This window comes from Aspergillus neoniger (assembly GCF_003184625.1).
Source record: "Aspergillus neoniger CBS 115656 unplaced genomic scaffold BO87scaffold_22, whole genome shotgun sequence".
Taxonomy (NCBI): Eukaryota; Fungi; Ascomycota; class Eurotiomycetes; order Eurotiales; family Aspergillaceae; genus Aspergillus; species Aspergillus neoniger.
The window spans coordinates 603,858-623,814 of NW_020291150.1; the positions used below are offsets into that span (position 1 = coordinate 603,858).

Consider the following 19,957-nt stretch of genomic DNA (forward strand, 5'->3'; position numbering starts at 1 on the left):
TAGTCCCACGCTCATTCATCCTCGTATATGCTACTACTGGCATCTTCAACAGTCGCACTTCTAGAAACTGGGAAATGTCAATGATGAGTCATGAAACTAATTCAGATTCTCTACTCACTTGGTCCAAATCGTGAAGTGCTATGAACAGGCGATGTCGAGTTGATCTGCTCATCATCCACCCCACCATGATCTGATCTAGCTGTGTCAAAGGTACTATCAGTGGTAGACTCGCCATCCTCATCATCACTTTCCTCTGGTTCTGTGTACGTGCAACTTGGCTGCCTCAAAAGGGTAAGTGGCTCGGACTGTTCTTGAGCTTCTTCGTCACTCGAAACTTCAGGCGAACGGTGGGATTGAGTATCCTGCTTCAGTGTCGGAACATCTGTAATACTGCGTTGTCGTCTTCCAGGATCCTGAGGCTTTCCAGTCCTTGAGGGCGCAAAATAGACCTTGTCCAGGCCGAGCCCCTCCAACCGATCTTTTATATACTGCGGGAGGTAGGTGGAGAAGTCCTCCTTAGAGTCTTGGAAAGCTTCTTCCGAATGCGATACATCTTCAGCTAGGCAATGTGCAATAGCCCGTTCGATGATGATTGCACACCAGTCACTCAGATAATAGGTAGATCTCCCGGATCGTTTTGGTTCCCGTATTCTTCTCAGGCCATCCAAAAGAAGTTTATAATCTTGTTCAGTATGAGCAAGAAGAAACCACGACAGGAAAGTCTGCTGATAGCCGAGAACATCCCCCTGGATGGACTTCTGAAGATCGGATAGCCGAGTTAACCTTTCGCTCGTGTTTACCGAACGATAGATTAGCTCACCCAAGCATAGAACCTCAGTTCTATGGTCCTTCAGGTCCTGCGCCGTCTGAAGAACGGTTTCAAGAAAACCGTAGTGCCGTCCCCCGTCTATGGGTGCCGTCCACTTTGGGTTCTCCGTCTTGATTGGGAGATATATGGGAACAGAACCTCTCCATACTGTCAGGCCTGGAAATCTGTCGAGGTGGGCTCGCAGATCTGAGGGATTGAGTAGAAGCTTCCTCTCCAATTCTGCTTCGGCGATAACCCACTGTAGGTAAGGACGGGATCTCACCAGCGGCGGGTTGTTCTCCTTGAGGCATGTTGCAAGGGCTTGCGCATATTGGAGACATCGTTGAGCTGTGAGCAAGCCCTGTCTTTCTGGTATCGAGATAGACCATGAGGACAAACTGCGACTCAGAGATACTAGAATATCTAGAATAGCGAGATACGTTGACTCATCATACCGATGCAAACACCAGTCGTCCCTCAGCTTGCGGAACGCCTCATTGGAAGCATCAAGTTCTGCTCCGAATATCAAGTTCCAAGCATTTTCTGCACCTTCTGCTTGGATAGAAGCGAGCATTAGGTCTCGCACATCCCACACTCGCCCCTCAATCATGAGAGTACTGTACAAATAGCGCCAATTGGACCAGAAGCTGAATTCATGTTCTGGGATCAGATCGGTTTCTCGCTCAACTTGCGATAGAGTCAAGAGGGCATAGCGGATCACTTGCACCTGTCTGTACCATGAGCCTTTGCCCATCGCGTAAGTAACATGATGAAATGTCTTACTTCAGCCGAGTCCAGGTCCAGATTCGGGTCTCTCCTCCGACGTCGCCTTAGCAAACGCATTTGGCGCTCCAAAGATCGCACCGTTCTATATGCCTCGTCCAGAGATCCGTGGGACTGCATGGCTGCAAACCCTTGTACGAGTTGCAAGTTCGCTTGGTACAGGAATTTGGCGGGGCTGCCCTCCTGGACGCTTGAGATGCCGCCAGAGGTATTTAGCTTCTGCTGTTGATGCTGCGACATAACGCGATGTAGACGCTCATATGAGCCCTGTTCGACTAGCATGTCTGCGAACTCAATCGTAACTGGTGATAATTCCATAAAAGCACATAAAGAATCTTCGAAGTATTGTTCCGCCTCCTGGAAATGGCCTAGTCTTTTTAGTCGCGAGAACTCTTCTAATAGGCTTCCCACGTCCTCCACGATGTCCATATCATAATGAATGGTGGTATCTTTCGTTGACGAAGGCGTCCAGATGGTAGGCCCGTCGTTGTGTGGTGCATCCTGTGATATTAATAACTCCTTAGAGAAAGTACTTGATGAAGGAAACTTGTTATCGTTGCTCTGAGCTGTACCATCACGGATGACAAGTGCTTCCGGGTACACAGTTTCTGCATGGGATAAATGGGCATTCCTTTCGGGAACAACGAGGGCGCTGTGCGCCCTTTCGTGAGCCGCTCGTTCATCCCAGCAAAAGCGGTTGAAGATGTCTTTCCGATCTTCAGATCGCCTCCTTATCCCAGAGGAAGGCCTTTGCCAGATGTTGTTCATTTTGAGAGAGTTGTGTAGAAGAAATGATAGCGCAGCAACAGCACATTTGCAAGAGGTCCACAAGGATTACCAGTTCAGGTACTAATTCAGCCTTGCCTTGCGTGTCTGCATTAGCGCCTCCGCGTGGGTGATTTGTCCGGTGGCAGTGCCAGGCGTCTCCCAACAGCCAGCTAACAGGCTGTCAACTCATTAACTATTTAAACCGTGTTGACAATCACGGTGATTGGGATTTTGACGTTCTGTTTTCGCTTCCATCCCCAAAATCATGTCGCGGACCACAAAGACTGCATCAACCACCGTCGGCCGGGACTCGCCGCCAACTTATTCGCGACGATATGGTCGAAAATATCTTGAGCTTGACAACCTTCAGGATTCCAGTGTGTGCCACCGTAAGGTCGGCAGAGCACGCGCTGACTGCCGACTCCGAACCTCTCAGTCCAAATGGGGATGCTTAGGGGAGACATCGAGGCCGGCGGGTATTGTCTATATGGATCTCTCGTTTGATCAGCCCGCCGACTGTAGGCTACTAGGCGCTACGGTCAAGATCACTTTGCAAGGCATTCCTCGGTCTCGGCATAACCGGAATAAGCCTGTACGCCTCAATCTGACCGATCACTACGGACCAAAATATCTTAGCGGAGATCCAAAGAATGTGGTCAAGAAAACTATCTTGCACCTTGCGCCCCAGGTCAATGTGCTTGGAAATGGCGGTGGTGGCATCGGTGTCGATAGCGAGAAGTCGATTACTTACGATAGTCGGTGGACGTTCACAGGTAACCTGCGCCCTGCGCAAAAGACTGACCTGGAATATCGCACCATAAAGTGGGAGCTACGTGAGGGGGACCCCGAATCTCAATCAGTTCACAGCAACCTATTTCATACTGCCTTTGCGTTTCAACACGAGGGGAGACCTTTCCTCATGCGGGTTGAGATTAAAGGGGAGCTGCAAAAGGGAAGGAGCCGCCTCAAAGAAACGGCCCGTCATTTGAGGTTCCCATCTCGTCATGCAGGCGACGAGGGATCCAGTGAAATCCTGGTGTATCCAAATGTTGTGACGCAGTCGTCAGGCTCTCGACTCGACCGCGTCGCACAAGATCTGCCCATGGTTATGGAAAGAGAGAATTGCCTACGCATTCCGGTGCAAATTCCTGCCGCATTGCCAATATCGTTCGCAGAGAGCAATGGGAACCTTCCCAACACGGCACTAGCCAACGTCCAGCCTGAACAAACTCTGCCCGAAGACTCATATACGGGGAACCTACCTGGCCTTTTGCCCGGCCCAGAAGGCACTGGGCACCATACTGATACAGGGAGATCATCAGGCTCCAACTCGTCTTCTTCCTCGGAAACGTTAGTAGACATTATAGAGTCCCGCAGTGCAAATGACCCACTAGACGCGTGCATATCTAAGCTTGGAGATGCCGTGTACACCTTTCGAGCACCACAAGCTGTTGGCCGAGGAGAGTTACAGGCATCTATAAGTGTCCTGCCCCCGAGTTCGAGTTCGAGCTCGATTGTTCCAGCAATACCGAGCGGACCACCCGAACAGTGGCATGGCGAGAAAGGGGGCAGAAACACCGACAGCCCTGAAAATGCGCTGATGCTTTTATCGCACTATCCGTCTTTGATAACCTTAATCCAGATCCTGGCTGCGCTCCTGGATTTCTTTGGGATGCCAACCAAGTCCACACAAGAATCGGCTCGGAGAAGCGATTAAAAGTTCGGCGAGAGAGCCATAGCATATAGCAGCTGAACAGGCGCATTGCGAAGACTTCATCATAGTCGATGAGAAAGAACAAAGGGTGGCGGTCATTTGATAATAACAACTTCCCTCGAAAAGTCCGTAGAACCTGTGGAAACGCGCGGGTGGAGACCAAGCCTAGTAATTACCTTCCATGTCTGATTCGATGCAGACGTGCATGTCAGCACTTAGGATACTAGTGTCACTTCTCCGAGCACCTGAGTAACCTCTGATTGGGACATTTGCGCGCGAGGCTGGGGACCAGCAAGTGGCTATAGGCCAATCTCCAGGTACAGCCACTCTGTTGCAATGTTTCCAGCATGGCTGAGCAAAAGGCCCGCGTGATTGTCGGCTACTTGTTCGTGCCGCGCTGGGCGCCTAATCACCGCCCCTGAGGATTTCGCTGCTGAGTTCCCAACATAGCAGCAAATTTGTAGATGACAAACGACCACCGCACAGCTCACACCGGCATGGATTCTGCACGCGAGACGCCTGGGATTGTTATTACGGCCAGTGGTGAGCGCATCGTTGAGATGATTCCCGGGACGAAAAAGGGGCAGCCCAAGGACAGAAGTCCTGTCCAAGATGGTCAGCAAAACCCCGCTGCAGAAGCCATCCCATCTTTGCCGCCTGATGAGTCCTCCTCAAAGCCGCCGCTGGCTCGAAATTTTTGGCCTTCTACCAGGTCATACCCAAATATTCGGTGGAATTCCAGACCTCATCATTTAAGCAATGTTCACAACGTCCACGCCACGGAAGATACAGAATCTGACTCGGAATTCCCGTACCGTCATCAACGGCCTCGGGCAACAGGCAACGTTCAAAAAGACAAATCACTTCCTCGCCGACATATTGAGGTTCTCAAAAACGATCTGTACTCGTTCGACGCAAAGCAGGACCGTAAGATCCTCAAAAAGCAGAAAGAGATAAACCGACTCGAAAAAGAGTCGCATCGCAATAGACTCAAGAGGGAAGAAAAGGCAAGATATCTTTCAGAGGTTCGAGCGTACGATAAAGATATTTCGGAGCGATTGAAGAGACCAGATGGAATTGAAAGGGAAGAGGGAACAAAGAGAGCCGAAAAGCGCACCGAGGAGCTCTTGAGGAAACAAAAGCTAGAAGAAGCTCAGTTGCAAGCCCAGAGGAAAGAGAGGGTTGAAGCTGCGTTGCTCGAAAATGATTGGAAGGAGTTGAAAACGAAGATCGAAAAGGAGGAAATGCGGGCCAGGATTAGGAAGGAGCTGCGCGACGAAGAGATGCGACGGAAACTCGAAGAATTCGAACGCATTGATCATGAAAAGAAGATTCGGAGTGCTGCAGTAGAGGATTACAAGTTGGCAGAGAAGCGGCGCCTTTTTGAGGAGGAGAGGGAGAGGAGGCAGCTGAAACAGGAGTATAGAGCAGCCATTGAAGCGGAGCTCGGGTATTCCCTCGAGCAGGTGAAAGATATCCTCACCAAGACGACAGGCAAGAAAGCCCAGAGACAGATTAGGGGGAGTAGCCAAGCATTGTCTGCAACTGTTCATGATGTCCCTAGTGGAGACGAGGCAGATGTGGTAGCACCTTGACTTGGCCGGAAGGTGGTCTCCTATAGCCCTCTATCTATATTAAGCAATCCAGATTACAATGTGCTGTGACCTCAATAGTCTGACTCTTACGGCCCATAATATCAGGGCATGGCTCATTGTGCTAAGAATTCGAAACTAGCCATGCTAGGATCTAGGAGGTTTTCATCTAACCCAAACCCGTATGTACCAACCATATCATAGATCAAATCAGGTGGGGGAAACCCCTGGGCCATGGCATTCGCACCCCCGGGAACATCACTACTACCTGCTCGCTCAACACCACCGGATGCTACAACAGGTGCCCCTCCTGCTTGCCATGCGTCCCAAGAGTCGAAGCGCTCCAACATCTTACCAAGGCCCCGGGCAATATGTCTCGTCAGATGTCTCTCCCCTGCAGAGACACAGTTCAACAGCTCAATCACCCTCTCAACCAGACGTCGCACCTGGCGGCCGTCGAGACTGAGATACGCAGAGTTCCAGTTTATTGCAACTTTCAAGAGGAACACGGCGGAGAATGTGACCATCGTATGGGTGAAAATCGGAACTCCAACAATGGCGTCGCGAATATCTGGCTCTTCCAATACCATATTTAAACAAGCCATGGCAGACGAGATGGCAATATTAGCCGACTCTTTGCGGTCCATAGAAAACACCGGGGTGTTAGTCGGTGACAAGGCTCGCAGAGAGAGTGAGTTGAGTTGAAATTTGGCAAAGTGATAGTGAAGCACAACCCCTTTCGAGGGATATGTTCGGACATAGGGGCTATCGGCTGCAGGTCAAAGTCATGACAATTAGTCTTTCGTAATGATTTCAATCCAAGCAGGTCTTGTAAAGCACGTACCAGATCGGGGTTGCCACAGTAGCCGCCATTGGTCTATAGCAACATTGTAGACGCGTAACTGCCCAAAGTCCTCTTCGGTAAGGGCTTGCTCTGTGTCGGTCCCGAACGTCCGATATGCTTCGGTCAGGATCATAAACAAGGCCACTTGTGCTAACAGCCGGATGTCCCCAGGTACTACCATTGGTGACTGGAGAAACGATTCGTAGTTCTTGATTGCTGCATCCTCATGGATGACTGGTGGACGCCCGTAGGCGATGCTAAAATGATGGTCACACACATACAGAAGATACCAGAGCTGAGCGCGTTCATACTGATCATTATGACCACGCATTAGCTTATGATAGCTTTGATGAAGACCCAATTCCGTTGCGATTCGGACCGCATGCCCAGAAAGTTTCCAACTTAGTTCGGATAACCAGAACGCTCCGACGCAGAGAGCGCGAATGTCATCAAGTGTATGAGCCCTTGTCAATGACATGCTCGACACAAGCGATACATACTCATCGTAGCAACGGTTGAGTGTCTCAGTTCGATTCGGTATATGGAGGGCAGCAACTGTTAAAACAGCTGCTGACAGTAACGTCGATGCTCGTCGGACGGACGTGAGATCACGATGTACCAAGACTATCCCTCCCCAGAGAAGCTGATTCATAGTCCTGCTAAAGTAGGCAAACAGCTCTTCGGCTTCATGAAGCGAGATCAGCCCTCTGGAGATGAAGTCCTCCTCCAGAAGCGTCAGCTTCGGCTGTTCTATGGGGTTGTTCCGCAGATTGCGGAGCTTCGTAACCTCGTATAAACTGCGCATTGGTGCTGGTACTAGCTCTCGGTCCTGTAGGTCTGGTTCTTGGGAAGGTTCTCGGGTCACATCCATAACAATACCCGGCTCTCGGGGTTTGACATCAGTGGGTGATGCCTCGGATGAGAAGCGACGCTCTGACTGAGAGCCGACAGGACTGGGGCCGTTGTGGCTGTCACCAGAGATGAAGGTCGATAGGTCTGGCAGACCTCCTTGTTGTAGAAGATGCGAGACTGCCGCCTGAAGCTGTTGTAACGTGGCCGATGCTTGTGATTTCCATCTGTACCCAGCGCAGAAGAGTCGGAATTAGCTCTCATACTCCACATTTCCTGCAGGCAAGATCTAAATAAAGCAAAAGACTTACATCACATCATCGTCGACAAACTTCTGGGAGAAGTCATTGACCACACATTTTATCCCGCTGCGGATGCACTTGGTGCAACTCGCCTCTCCTGATTTGAACTCGCAGCGTATTTTATGCCGCTTACACTCTGCGCCTATATATCCAAAGCATCAGCTTCATACTTCTAGTTACATCAAGCCCAAGCACACCTTGAAGCTAATTGCTTGGGCCTCGGTTGCAGTTCGGCCTTTTGAGTACTCACAAGCGCGGGCCTTGGAGATCTTGGGTGGCGCAGGGCGTCCGTCAGGAACGAGAGAGGGTCGACGTTCATGTGGCCGTGGGGCCTCCAAGTCGGCATCTTGCGAGGAGCGCTTCATGGTTGCTCGATCATGGACTAAGAACTGATCGGGGATGCTCCGGTATTCTGCAGCCAATATGGGATTGACAATAGTGGGGACGGACCAAGTCCAATAGATTAATGTCAAGCTAGCCAGATAGTGTTGCTTTGTCTGTTCAAACTAGTTGCGGCGGAACAACCAATATCCACTGAAGGGTCCAGAGGGAGGCAGAGATGCGAGGGAAGAAAACTTCAACGATGAGGGAGAAGAGTGAGTGGGATGGAGACAGACAAATCTGGCGATGGCGGCATACCCCGCTTCAATTGGCGCCGTTGGGGAGTTCCAAGACATGAGCATTTCTTCCCCATTGTCATTGCGAACCCGATCCATAAAATATTCAATTCCCTCAATTCTACAAATAGGTATCCTCTATACTATTTACACTCTCTAATATCTACAGACATACAGCAAATCCAACTGGACGAATTGCAAATTACTTCAGGTCTCATTGTTTTCTCTCCAGACCAGCAACAGGCACGGGATCTGGGGAATGCGGGGCACCGCCAGTCGGTATCCACGGCTCAATTGTCCCCGACCGTCTCAGTCCCAGATGTCCCTGTTGCGCACAATGGCAGGATGGCGTGACCGAGAGAGATCTCAATGGTCTGTCGTTCAAGGATGCTGATATCTTGTATTCCACAGAATGCATCAACCAATTCTATCCAGCTCCACTCACCACTTACCCCGCGCCCAACTTCTCGTGACAAGAAACCACAAGGCGCATCGAGGGGTAACCATCAAAATAACCACTCTCTCAAATTCCATCTGAGTACAATCAAACATATCCCAGAAGAACCTGCAGATCCTCCGAGAAGAGCAGAACAGTTCCTGAGCAAAAACGTCATGGATTCGAATTTGCGCCGGGAAAAGTCCGGCTGCGGAGCACAAGCTATATCCTACCCTCGGAGTTAATGCGAGGCGATCCCACAATGACGACCGCTAGCTAGCTGAGCATATTACTGATAGTGTCTACTTGATAGTGCGTTAACAAATAACCAATTCCCACACCTCTCTCCCTCCCCAACCACCAATCCCCTCAATTGACCCTCCAAAATGCAAGTTCTCATCACCGGAGCAGCCGGCTTCATCGGCCAACTCCTCGCAAAAGAGCTTCTCAACGATCCATCATACACCGTCACACTAACCGATATCAACGAGCCCCCAATCCCCACAGGCGTCGCATACCCTCAAAATGCACGTTCAGTGACAGCAGACCTCCTGAAAGGCGCAGACGCAGTCGTGGACAAATCCCTCGACGCCGTCTACGCCTTCCACGGAATCATGTCATCCGGCTCAGAAGCCAATTTCGATCTAGGCATGAGCGTCAACGTAGACGCCACCCGGAACCTGCTTGAAGCTCTCCGGAGAGCCTGTCCCGGCGTGCGGGTGATTTATTCCTCAAGTCAGGCTGTCTATGGCCAGCCACTCCCCGAAATAGTGAACGACAGTGTCATCCCGACGCCGCAGTCGTCCTACGGTGCCGAGAAGATCATCTGTGAGACCCTCATCAATGAGTACACCCGTCGTGGCTTCATCGCGGGCTTTACTCTTCGATTTCCCACTATTTCTGTCCGGCCTGGTCGTCCGACAGCTGCTGCTTCGTCTTTCCTTTCTGGGATGATCCGCGAGCCGCTCGACGGCAAGGAGTGTGTCATTCCGCTGGAGGATAGGTCGTTCAAGTCTTGGTTATGCTCGCCCAAGACTCTGGTGCATAATCTTGTTCATACGTTATCGTTGTCCAAGGATGCGTTGCCTCCTCATATTCGACAGATTAATGTTCCTGGTATTTGTGTCACTATTCAGGATATGATGGATGCTTTGGAGAAGGTTACAGGGAAGGATAAGCTCGATCTGTTAACGGAGAAGGAGGATCCGACCCTCAGGCCGATCTTGGAGTCTTGGCCTACTCGCTTCGATAACTCTCAGGCTATTGCTTTGGGCTTCAAGCGGGATTCTTCGTTTGAGCAAGCTGTAAGAGATTACCAGTTGGAGATAGGACAGCAATGAACACTCGTGCTCCACATCCTGTACTTTGCCCACGATGTTGTCTTCATGGATGATTGGACATATAGGTAGGATTCCATTTTCATACAATGATACCAGTACAAAAGATATTACTACACAACTCCCATTGTATGACCATATCTGCAACTTCTCCATATGCACAAATTCCTAAACCATCATACCATTTACCACCTCAACACAGCTCGATCTCACTATTTCCAAACCTGAAAAACACCTTAGCAAGCATCCAAACCAAGATCAATAACTTTCCCAAACCTGTCCATCAATAGCAACCAGTCGATTAAACAACTGATTGCGAGTCTTCATAGCCGTAAGCTGATACTTCTGCTCCGGCAACCTTCCCGTAAGCACCATTCCATCCACCACCTCCTTGCTCTCACCCACAGCCCAGCCCGTGACCAACTTCCCCTTCCACCCGAGTCCACCAATCTTCCGCATCTCCAGAATATCCGTCACAGGCATCGTGAACAGCACTGTGCCTTTCGGCCGATGTTCCAGACTAGGCTTATCCAACTGCACGGTCTGGTCCGTCGTGAAGTAAAGCAGCGGTGGCTTCTGGGACTGGTCGAGCACCACGACGCCCCGCTTGCCTTTGTATCGCCCGTCGAATTGTATGGGGCCGGATGGGAGAGTGAGTTTGCCTTTACTGCGGAGCACACCGACGCGGGGTTTGGCGTGCTTGGAGCCGGCGGCTGCGCGGGCTCGGTCAACGGCGAGCTTGCTTTGGATGCCTGTGGCGGTAGTGCCTCGGAAGAAGCCGATCATGCGGTTCATGAAGCCCTTCTTGTGGGGCTTGGGGTGTACTTCGTGTTCTTCGATGACAGGTTCCGGGGAGGGGGCGATTGCTTGGTGGATTTCTTCTTCTGAGGCGGAGATGTTGATATCCTTGTCGTTGACGGGGGCCGGGTGATATGGTGTTTGGTGAAGGGAGTGAGACGGTGGTGGTGGAAGGGGAGCGCCGTTTGCTTCGCCGATTCGGAGAAGAGTTAGGGTGAGTTGTGCGTTGGTGGGGATTCCTTTCAGGAGGGAGCTAGTGGGATGTTAGCACTACGTGAATGTTTTGTTTGGAGAGATCGGGGCAGCGTACTTCTGGAGCTCGAGCAGTTTCTCCCATCGGGGGTACTCGCGGTTCAAGTAAGCTACACCACGCCAGATAATTGGGTCTCCGAAGAAGGCGAATCCAGTACCAAAAGTAATCATTTTGACAAAGACGTAGCTGGAGGTGATGAGTGAGATCAGGAAACCAACAGATAGCACCGCTGTTAGGCGAACGTAGGGAGTCACGATGGAGAATGGAGGAGTTGGTGACAAAGCACTATAGCAAGTCAGAATTTAAGTGTGTAGTTCTCGGTGCTGCGATTTGTACATACTTGCCAAACCGTTCATAAGTGTCAATTATGTCGCTCAGCACGCGCATTGCCATGTTAGCACCGTTGTAAACGGTATCCCTCATGGGTTGTCTAGTCTTATCATGAGCTTCGTCCGGGGCTTCCCCACGAGCAGCTGTCTGGGCATCTGCTGCGCTGGTAGCAAGCTTCATCACATCTGGAGCATTATCTTCCATTGGGGCATCATCAGGTGTCCCTTGATCATGCTTGCCAGCAACACTACCAACAGCAACACTAGCAACGCTTGTAAAGAGGTTGCTAGCCTCCTGTTCGGCAGCTTCACCCTTCATATTCTCGGGTGCCCCAGTGATACTATCATGGGAACCCAAGACGCCGGCTTTGGGCTTTTGCACGCCACCAGTATCCTTGTCCACTAGAGCTATAGGAGCAGGAGGGAATAAGTATGACCTGCTATCAGGACTGATAACCAGCACTATTAGAAGGGTGAAGATTGTCGGAGCAAGCAGATCCAAGGCCCACGCAGCGAAATAAACCTAAAATCCAACACCAGTCAACCGAGTCAGAGATGAAAGGACGTCCAGTTATGACCTACAGCACAGAATGCCGCTGTCCGTTGGCGCTCCCTCCATGAGCGTAGCCTGGCAATATGATTGACGAATGAAGTTAACGAGACGACAATGGTTGTGTAGAATCGCTCAAGGGTAGCGCGCAGTTTATCAGGGGAGAATTGCTCATCTTCGGCCCGATTGAGGTCCAGTCGTTGCAAGGGGGAATGCGGCACTGCTTTCACATAATAGATTTGCTGTGTTTGAATCAGTCTATGGTCTAGTATTGTAGGGTGCAGGCGCTGTACCTTGTTGAAACGTCGAATAAGCATCCAAAGATCTTCGTTTGAGATTCCGGACACGATCTGCTCGTCAAGCTCGTCGGGGTGTTGATTCCAGCCCACATCCGTGACAGTGTCTGTTTGTCTAGCCTTCTGAGCCAGTCCTTTCTCATCTTGATCCACCTTAGAAAGAATATGACTGTCTGTTGGACCGCTAATCTCGGTGGTGACGCGATCAGCCGCGAAGATATCGCTGCCGCTGGTCTTCGAGCTGTACGCGACAGGCTCTGCTGGTTTTGTAGGATCCCTCCGTGACATATTGCACAAGAACTTAGTATCAATGCATGTATAATAGAAGCAAATATGGGCTCAAAAATGGGGAAAGGAGATGCGCTTTGAGGGTCTCTTGAAAGCCGGGGTAGGCAATACGTCATGGCTGTGTCGTCACGGACCGATCGTGCAAAAGCCTGGAATCTCAGGAGTGCGTCAGCATACGGTACCTCGACCCAATCTTCTTAGCTCAGGGGCATTTCAGAGTAACTTACTACCCGATCGATCGCTGTCTTCGATTTTTAATTACCTCTTGGGATAGGTGTTGTGCTCTAGATCATTGGTGCTGATGTGACTGCATACTTGACAACCCAGCCAATCAAAGCCTAGTGTGGCAATAGCACCGCCACACATGTGGCTTTATGTGGCGTAAAGCAATTCTGCCTAAATAGGAAATACGCGTGAGGACATCCCGATGCCGCGTTCCAGACCAGTAGATTCGATCTCCGCCTCCCAGGCCTAGAACACCACTTTAGTACTCTATTCAGAAACATCAGAATCTCTTATGAGATTGATTAGCTGACACCATTATTTCTGTCTCTTCTCGCACCATGTCAATGCGATTAACTTCGTAACAATGAGTGAGACGTGTGCCAATCCCCTACTACTGGGGTGGATCAAAGAATGGCTAGACGAGGCTCGAGAGCGCAACAGCAAGGGTGCCATTGTGTCAGTGCTATCCCATAATCCGATACAATAGTGGGGTTTGATGCTGAATGATGCACAGTTATAAAAAGGCCTACGAGTCGATGAAAGCTTGTCCCTTGGTTTTTCAACACCCCTCCGAGGCTCAGCAGCTAAACGGACTTGGCCCCAAATTATGTGATCGCTTGACCGAGAAGCTAAAGGCTTACTGTGAAGAAAATGCGCTCCCGATGCCCGAGCATCCTCAAAAATGTAAGTCATGGTAGTACTGTCATCTTCAAGCAGGTCTAAGAATGGTAGCGGCAAGCAGCAAAAGAGCATCCGATGAGGGCACGGCAGAAAGCCAGCCAGCCAAGAAACCTCGAAAGGCAAGGCCTTATGTACCGACTCTACGATCGGGCCCTTATGCGTTGATCCTAGCCCTGGCAACCCTCAATGAGAACTCTTCTCAAGGCCTAACCAAGGCACAACTGATTGACTTGGCGCAGCCGAACTGCGACAGTTCGTTCACGGCACCTGCCGACTCGTCCAAGTTTCATACTGCCTGGAGCTCAATGAAGACGCTTCTGCAGAAGGAGATTGTATATGATTTTGGGCGCCCTCTGAAAAAGTACGCACTCACAGAAGAGGGATGGGAGGTGGCGAAAAGGATGAAGAAGGTTGCTCTGCCTTCCAATCAAGGCACTTTGGCGTTTGGAAATCAATCGGTAACAAAGCCACTACCTAGTCTACTACCACAATGTCTGACGTGCGTAGGGGCCAGGTACAACCCATACCGGGGACTCTCAATTACAGGACAGCATGGGTGGCAACATCACAGAGGTAATCGACGACGAAGAAGCACCCACCGCCCGTAACGATACCCAAAGATGGGAATCTACCCCAGACGGAACAGTAACACCCATAACAATTCCCCCCGATAGCTTCACAGTCCAGCTGGTTCTGGACAACCGCGAAGTCCGCTCATCCAAAGACAGGGATTACATTACCAACGAACTACACAAAAAGGGAGCCAGTCCCGAAGTGCGCGCACTAGAACTAGGCGACGTCATGTGGGTAGCCAAATTCCACAACCCAACGTTCCTATCCCAATACGGCGAAGAAGGCGACGAAGTCATGCTCGACTGGATTGTTGAGCGCAAGAGAATCGACGATCTCATCAGCTCCATGAAAGACGGACGTTTCCACGAACAAAAGTTCCGTCTCCGTCGTTCAGGCGTAAAAAACGTCATCTACCTCATCGAAGAGTTCACCGTCCCCTCAGACCCCAACAGCGCCATGGCAGGCAAATACAACGAAATGGTAGCCTCCGCCATAGCCTCAACACAAGTCGTCAACGGCTACTTCGTCAAGAGAACCAAGAACCTCGACGACACGATCCAATACCTAGCTAGAATGACCATCCTATTACGCAGAATGTTCAACAACCCCTCTGCCACCGGTGAACCACCCTCCAACACCCTCAGTCTAATCCCTAGTCGCCAGCTCTCCTCCTCCCAATCATACCTCACAGCCCTGGAACGTCTCCGAGCAGAGAGCCCCAAGACCACTTACGCCGTGACCTTTTCCACCTTCTCCGCTCTAACCTCCAAATCCGACGTCTTAACCCTCCGTGACGTGTTCCTGAAAATGCTCATGTGCATCCGGGGCGTGACAGGCGAAAAGGCACTCGAGATTCAACGAAGGTGGCCGACTCCGCAGGCATTTATCCGTGCTTTTGAGGAGCTTGATCCGAAGGATCGGGAGAATATGGTTTCAGAACGGATGAACACGCTTGTTGGACGGAAGAAGATCGCGAAGGTTCTGAGCAAGAAGATCGCAGAGGTGTGGGGTGAGGATGGTTGATACATTTTCAGAGGGATGGGGAATGAATTAAGAGTACTAAATTACGAGTGACGCATGAGGGCGGAATCCATTCAATATATGGGACGACTTTAACATAAAGCGCACTGTTGGTGACTTGATGACCAGTACATTCAATCAGTTAAAGAGAACATCAGACAAGAGCCTCAGATACACTACAAACTACTAGTACTAGCAAATGCCTACCAGACTGACTACTAAAGCATGCGATATACCCCATGTCTTTCAAAATCCATAGCAGCTACAACCTTATAGTTCGATAAGTTCACACGTAAATAGTCATTGACATTCAATCTCATCATCACCAGGATGATCCACATCTCATTTGTCATACATAGCAATGCCCGAATAATAAACCGTAGCTCTCATCAAATATCATGGTTGAAAAGAAAATCACCACCACCATAGCAAAATATTATGCCCATAGCGAGAATCCCGGAAAAGAACATTCCTTGGAATAAATAACCATGAGCACCTAAACCCCCAAACCAAACACCCTCTTAATCGACCTGCGACTAATTCCCAACGCCAGACTACTGCAAACGACCGAAATGCTACTCAACGCCATAGCCAACGCCGCCCAAACGGGACTCAGTCTCCAATGGGTATCAGTAACCACAAGCTCTCCACCGACCATCTCATGTTTATGACCACTAACAATCGGGTAGAAAACACCAGCAGCGACAGGCACCAAGCAGCAGTTATAAATCAACGCCCAACCAAAGTTCAACTTGACGCGGTTGAAGACGCGACGACTAAGCAGGACAAGTTGCAGGATGGTGTCGAGCTCCGAGTTGAGGAGGATGAAGCTAGCGGAGTTCATGGCGACGTCGGATCCCGACGCCATGGCGATGCTCACATCTGCTGCGGCGAGGGCGGGGGAGTCGTTGACGCCGTCTCCGACGAAGGCGACGATGGAGCGGTTGTTGGTGGGGGCTCGTTGACTCTCTGCTTCAGAATCTGTCTGTGGGGTGAAGTTGTTGTTGCTGTCTTGAATTTGACGCACGAAGTCGGCTTTGCCTGCTGGCATTACGTTCGCCATGACGTTGGAGCGCGGAATGCCGACCATGTCGGCGACGGCGTGAGCAGTTGTTTGGTTGTCGCCGGTGCACATGTATACATTGACTTTGCGCTTTTGGAGCTTGGAGATGACTTCGATGGTGTCGGGTCGGATGGTGTCGGAGATGGCGAAGACGATGGCCGGTGTGAAGGAGTGTTCGTTTTGGGAGCGGAGCGATAGGATCGCGGTGGATTTACCGGCAGCTTGGTACTTCGAGAGGGTTTTAGATAGGTGGCTTTCGTCGTAGTCCGATGTTTCTAGGCTGTGTAGGAGACGTTGGTTGCCGATGGCAGCTTCGTATTGAGTGGGTGTCTCGGATTTCTCGTTGGGATTCGGCACCGATACAGTGAACGTGCCTTTCATTCCTTGGCCGGATCCTTCTTCGATGTCTGCGCTGGTGATCGTGACGGAGGGCTTTTCCTTGCAGAAAGTTGAAATCGCTCGAGCGATTGGATGGTTGCTGCTTTCTTCGAGCTTTCGGGCGAGTGTCCAAGCTACCTGTATCACGTCGGAGTCTGAAACCAGGGCTTCGTGTTCGGATACCTGCAAGCTGCCGCCCTCTGTGAGGGTTCCCGTCTTGTCGAACACAATGGCGTCGAGTCGGCTCGCTTCTTGAAACGCCTCGCCTCCTCCTTTGACCAGAATACCCTGCTTGGCAGCTAGTCCGCCGCCAACGAAAAGTGCCGTGGGGGCGGCGAGTGCCAGACCACAAGGACAGGCCACGACGAACACTGCGATCGCAAACTCCAATGCCCAGAACGTCCAACCGCCGCGTGCAACGTCAAGGTAATCATCAGGCAGTGTCCCTGAAAGGCCGAGAGCCAGCCAGATGATGAAGGTCAGAATGGCGATCAGGGTGATGATTGGGACGAAGTGAGAGGTCAATAAATCCGCAACCCGTTCCAGCGGCGCACGTCTGCTCTGACCTTCTCGCACCACGGAGATGATTTGATCCAACATCGAGGAGCCTCCAATTGCAGCGACCTTGACCTCAACGGGCTGGCCGACGTTTACAGATCCGGTGTAAACTTGATCACCTGCTGACTTGTGGACTGGTTTCGACTCTCCTGTCAACGAGCTTTCATCGAACTGGTATGAAGCAGTCCCAACGACGACACCGTCCGCAGGTGGTGAGGCGCCGTGAGGTATGCTAACTACATCCCCAATTTCTAGCAGGTCAATGTTGATCCGCTCATAGCCATCTTCCGCAAGTCTGTTTTCGTCACCGGGTAGGTCTGTGTCACTTGCGTTGATCCTCAACAAAGCCTCTGTCGGGCGCAGCTTTCCAAGAGATGCGACCGCATCCCCGGTCTTTGCTTTGCTGTACGCTTCCATAAACCGCCCAGCAAGAATGAACATAGTGAGAAACACAACCGTGTCGAAATATGTTGAACTATGTGTGTTGGACGCTGAGCCCATCGCAGCGTCCATGATAAGCACAGCTAAAGACGCGACATAGGCTACGGTCGTACCGGCAGAGATGAGTAGGTTCATGCTCCCAAACCGGTAGAACCTGCGAAGGAGCGGTGCACGACTTCCAGGACGCCAAAGGGAGTAGACTTCTTTCATCGCACGCACGTGGAAAATATCAGCACCATAGAACATGACCGGGGTTGTCATGATAAAAAGGGCCCATTCGAGGCGCGAGGCATCTCCAGCCCACATCGGTTGTTCCAGGAATTTGCGAACCTTGTTGTTTGACGACACCAAGCTCATGAATACAATGCCCAGGATGAACGTGGGGATAGCCACGAGCAGAACAAAGATAAATCGGGTGAACAGTCGGCGTCTTTCGTGGCGCTGCATAGCTCGGGACCGATCTTCGACGCTCGGAGGACGATAAACGGTGGCAGTGAAAGCATCGTGAGCCGATTCGATTGTCCGAAGTATACTCCTCACTGTGAGAGAGGGTGGCTTTGGTGTATAGGTAACCGCAAGAATCGGATTCTTGACGGACAGGTTGCCATCGACTTTAACATCCGGGAAAGCTTCCAAGGACTTGACAACTTTGTCAGGGCAGTGATGGCAGAACATACCATCCACACGGATGGACAGTGTCCTTTCTTCCAGAGGCTCATCATCGCTATCTGCCACCAGGGCTGTCACATTATCGACCGAGGCATCATAGCCGAGATCTTCGATCTTTTCCACGATCTCATCAATATGATCACGCCCTTCAAACTCAACTCTGCCACTGTGGGTCAAAAGATTGATCGAAACAGTAGTGACAAAAGAAAGCTCTTCCAGTCCTCGGGTGACTGCCCCGGAGCACGAACCGCACGTCATGCCGCCGATAGCAAGTTCAGCGACGAATTTCAAAGGGGCCTCCTTGCGTGCCGGGGCTGTTTTGATCATATTGACCTCATCAAGCGATGCTTCGAAACCGATATCTTCTATCTGCTCGACAACTCTGTCGATGTTTGACTGCGGGCCAGTAAAGATGACAGTAGCACTGTTGGTAAGGAGGTTGACAATGATGTCTTCGACAAAGTCTAACTCTTTGACTTCATTCGTGATGCTGTTTGCGCATGAAGCACAGCTCATACCTCCAATGCTCACACGAGCGTTGAACCTTTCCTCATCTTCCGAATCGTGAGGCGTCTTGGGCGGCTCCACGGGTGTACCTTCTTCGGCTGACCCTCGGGCTACTAGACTCTGTACCTCTGACTGGGTTAGACCGGGCTTTCCACCCGTTCGAAGGCCACTATAGCGGTCGCGAGGGCGGCGAGCAGCATCTGCCAAATCCTCGCCGGCCGCGAGGCTATCCAGCTCTTCTTTCCTGCAAGCGTCACAGTTGTCAACATGTCGGCTTCCCAGAGCTGGATCTCGGTGGATGTGAGGCTGGGTAGTGAAGAGCACTGAGTCGCGGGGTAGCCATGAAGTCGTATCAAGTTCCGAGATGACTGATCCTCTGGGCTCATATGTAGTGACATGGTGAACCTCGAAGGCAGCTTCAACCAAAGCCGAAGCAAGGCGTGACGGGTCTGTTTCGGCGCTGTGAACGACGCGTACTTCGTGGGTGAGAACCGACACATCGATATCCCTCACCCCATCAATGTCCGATAGAACTTCATTGATGTAGGCGACGCAAGAGGAGCAATGAATGTTGCTGACAAAGAATATGCTTCTGAGAAGTCTCGAGTCCTGTCTAGCAGGAACTCGAGAGTTGGTGTCTGCTGCCGTCGGCGACATTGTCGAAGGGTGCAGAAAAAGAAAAGCAAAGGGAAGGAAAGACAGGCTCAATCACTGCCTCAAGGCCTGTCTAAATCTAAGAGAGCTTAGGCAGGGAGAGAAAGTTGTTTGATAGAGAGAAACAGAGAAGGCGTCGACGGCGGGTCTTGCCAGTTGATGTCAAAAGACTCGGAGCTCTAACCGGGATTTGACACCCCCACGAAGACGAGACAGTTAATGCAACACGCCTCGCTGGCGTATTAGCGCAGGGGAAAGCCTCTTGAGCAATGAGAGCGACAAGTGGACAGAGTTGCGAGGTAAGATGTTGCTTTTCCTGTCTGAGATTGAGTATTGCCTACTGACAGCGGCGCCTATGGTTGCAGATCGCAATTGCTCAGTCAACAGTCAACAAGTAAGGGGTGAGGAAGGGCGAACTCTCTACAAATAGGCCAGAAAAGATGGAGGGAGAGAGTGGAAGAAATATGAATCATCATTAACATCATGTTTCTGGGTTCTTCGATCAGGGAAGGGGGGGGAGGAGGGAGGCAAAGCTGCGCGTTTTGTGCGTCAAAAGAAGAAGTGAGGATGTTCTGGGGCCGCGCACAAATGGCGCATTCCACTCCAGTCATTTACCCACTTCAC

At 51.0% G+C, this 19,957-nt stretch overlaps 8 protein-coding genes across 8 annotated transcripts; 4 read left to right on the forward strand and 4 right to left on the reverse strand.

Annotated features, from left to right (window-relative positions):
* Window positions 1-2: 2 nt before the first annotated feature.
* On the reverse strand, window positions 3-2,753 carry BO87DRAFT_362266 (uncharacterized protein). Its single transcript, XM_025621625.1, has 3 exons — window positions 1,592-2,753; window positions 119-1,535; window positions 3-67 (listed from the first exon to the last, which is right to left on the reverse strand). The coding sequence occupies exons 1-3, from the start codon at window positions 2,357-2,359 to the stop codon at window positions 12-14; spliced, it is 2,241 nt and encodes a 746-aa protein (XP_025478411.1). The 5' UTR covers window positions 2,360-2,753; the 3' UTR covers window positions 3-11.
* On the forward strand, window positions 2,594-4,316 carry BO87DRAFT_417189 (uncharacterized protein). The gene has a single exon (XM_025626797.1). The coding sequence runs from the start codon at window positions 2,625-2,627 to the stop codon at window positions 4,074-4,076; it is 1,452 nt and encodes a 483-aa protein (XP_025478412.1). The 5' UTR covers window positions 2,594-2,624; the 3' UTR covers window positions 4,077-4,316.
* A 122-nt stretch (window positions 4,317-4,438) lies between these two features.
* Window positions 4,439-5,848, forward strand: BO87DRAFT_377992 (uncharacterized protein). The gene has a single exon (XM_025623697.1). It carries the CDS (start codon window positions 4,538-4,540, stop codon window positions 5,666-5,668), a length of 1,131 nt encoding a protein of 376 aa, XP_025478413.1. The 5' UTR covers window positions 4,439-4,537; the 3' UTR covers window positions 5,669-5,848.
* BO87DRAFT_101420 (putative C6 transcription factor) lies at window positions 5,752-8,255 on the reverse strand. The gene is made up of 4 exons (XM_025617794.1): window positions 7,911-8,255; window positions 7,670-7,802; window positions 6,510-7,585; window positions 5,752-6,437 (listed from the first exon to the last, which is right to left on the reverse strand). The coding sequence occupies exons 1-4, from the start codon at window positions 8,023-8,025 to the stop codon at window positions 5,782-5,784; spliced, it is 1,980 nt and encodes a 659-aa protein (XP_025478414.1). The 5' UTR covers window positions 8,026-8,255; the 3' UTR covers window positions 5,752-5,781.
* Window positions 8,256-8,897: 642 nt separating this feature from the next.
* Window positions 8,898-10,181, forward strand: BO87DRAFT_101476 (SDR family oxidoreductase). The gene has a single exon (XM_025617796.1). The coding sequence runs from the start codon at window positions 9,100-9,102 to the stop codon at window positions 10,051-10,053; it is 954 nt and encodes a 317-aa protein (XP_025478415.1). The 5' UTR covers window positions 8,898-9,099; the 3' UTR covers window positions 10,054-10,181.
* On the reverse strand, window positions 10,170-12,609 carry BO87DRAFT_337980 (DUF3292 domain-containing protein). Its single transcript, XM_025620576.1, has 5 exons — window positions 12,274-12,609; window positions 12,013-12,222; window positions 11,442-11,953; window positions 11,159-11,386; window positions 10,170-11,101 (listed from the first exon to the last, which is right to left on the reverse strand). Exons 1-5 carry the CDS (start codon window positions 12,562-12,564, stop codon window positions 10,309-10,311), a joined length of 2,034 nt encoding a protein of 677 aa, XP_025478416.1. The 5' UTR covers window positions 12,565-12,609; the 3' UTR covers window positions 10,170-10,308.
* A 432-nt stretch (window positions 12,610-13,041) lies between these two features.
* BO87DRAFT_337982 (crossover junction endonuclease MUS81) lies at window positions 13,042-15,276 on the forward strand. Its single transcript, XM_025620577.1, has 4 exons — window positions 13,042-13,245; window positions 13,304-13,473; window positions 13,522-13,928; window positions 13,978-15,276. The coding sequence occupies exons 1-4, from the start codon at window positions 13,154-13,156 to the stop codon at window positions 15,064-15,066; spliced, it is 1,758 nt and encodes a 585-aa protein (XP_025478417.1). The 5' UTR covers window positions 13,042-13,153; the 3' UTR covers window positions 15,067-15,276.
* Window positions 15,277-15,315: 39 nt separating this feature from the next.
* On the reverse strand, window positions 15,316-19,655 carry BO87DRAFT_101501 (putative copper resistance-associated P-type ATPase). The gene has a single exon (XM_025617797.1). The coding sequence runs from the start codon at window positions 19,334-19,336 to the stop codon at window positions 15,560-15,562; it is 3,777 nt and encodes a 1,258-aa protein (XP_025478418.1). The 5' UTR covers window positions 19,337-19,655; the 3' UTR covers window positions 15,316-15,559.
* Between the last annotated feature and the right edge of the window lie 302 nt (window positions 19,656-19,957).

What these genes read in the sequence shown, in the direction of transcription:
- BO87DRAFT_362266 (XM_025621625.1), bottom strand. Translation starts at nt 2,359, where the DNA reads ATGAACAACATCTGGCAAAGGCCTTCCTCTGGGATAAGGAGGCGATCT. An exon ending in TGGACCTGGACTCGGCTGAA is followed by an intron (nt 1,536 to 1,591) that starts GTAAGACATTTC and finishes TGGTACAGACAG; the next exon opens with GTGCAAGTGATCCGCTATGC. An exon ending in CACTTCACGATTTGGACCAA is followed by an intron (nt 68 to 118) that starts GTGAGTAGAGAA and finishes GACATTTCCCAG; the next exon opens with TTTCTAGAAGTGCGACTGTT.
- BO87DRAFT_417189 (XM_025626797.1), top strand. Translation starts at nt 2,625, where the DNA reads ATGTCGCGGACCACAAAGACTGCATCAACCACCGTCGGCCGGGACTCG.
- BO87DRAFT_377992 (XM_025623697.1), top strand. Translation starts at nt 4,538, where the DNA reads ATGACAAACGACCACCGCACAGCTCACACCGGCATGGATTCTGCACGC.
- BO87DRAFT_101420 (XM_025617794.1), bottom strand. Translation starts at nt 8,025, where the DNA reads ATGAAGCGCTCCTCGCAAGATGCCGACTTGGAGGCCCCACGGCCACAT. An exon ending in GATCTCCAAGGCCCGCGCTT is followed by an intron (nt 7,803 to 7,910) that starts GTGAGTACTCAA and finishes TTGGATATATAG; the next exon opens with GCGCAGAGTGTAAGCGGCAT. An exon ending in ACTGTGGCAACCCCGATCTG is followed by an intron (nt 6,438 to 6,509) that starts GTACGTGCTTTA and finishes TTTGACCTGCAG; the next exon opens with CCGATAGCCCCTATGTCCGA.
- BO87DRAFT_101476 (XM_025617796.1), top strand. Translation starts at nt 9,100, where the DNA reads ATGCAAGTTCTCATCACCGGAGCAGCCGGCTTCATCGGCCAACTCCTC.
- BO87DRAFT_337980 (XM_025620576.1), bottom strand. Translation starts at nt 12,564, where the DNA reads ATGTCACGGAGGGATCCTACAAAACCAGCAGAGCCTGTCGCGTACAGC. An exon ending in TTATTCGACGTTTCAACAAG is followed by an intron (nt 12,223 to 12,273) that starts GTACAGCGCCTG and finishes ATTCAAACACAG; the next exon opens with CAAATCTATTATGTGAAAGC. An exon ending in AAACTGCTCGAGCTCCAGAA is followed by an intron (nt 11,102 to 11,158) that starts GTACGCTGCCCC and finishes ACATCCCACTAG; the next exon opens with CTCCCTCCTGAAAGGAATCC.
- BO87DRAFT_337982 (XM_025620577.1), top strand. Translation starts at nt 13,154, where the DNA reads ATGAGTGAGACGTGTGCCAATCCCCTACTACTGGGGTGGATCAAAGAA. An exon ending in GCCCGAGCATCCTCAAAAAT is followed by an intron (nt 13,474 to 13,521) that starts GTAAGTCATGGT and finishes TAAGAATGGTAG; the next exon opens with CGGCAAGCAGCAAAAGAGCA. An exon ending in TGGCGTTTGGAAATCAATCG is followed by an intron (nt 13,929 to 13,977) that starts GTAACAAAGCCA and finishes TGACGTGCGTAG; the next exon opens with GGGCCAGGTACAACCCATAC.
- BO87DRAFT_101501 (XM_025617797.1), bottom strand. Translation starts at nt 19,336, where the DNA reads ATGTCGCCGACGGCAGCAGACACCAACTCTCGAGTTCCTGCTAGACAG.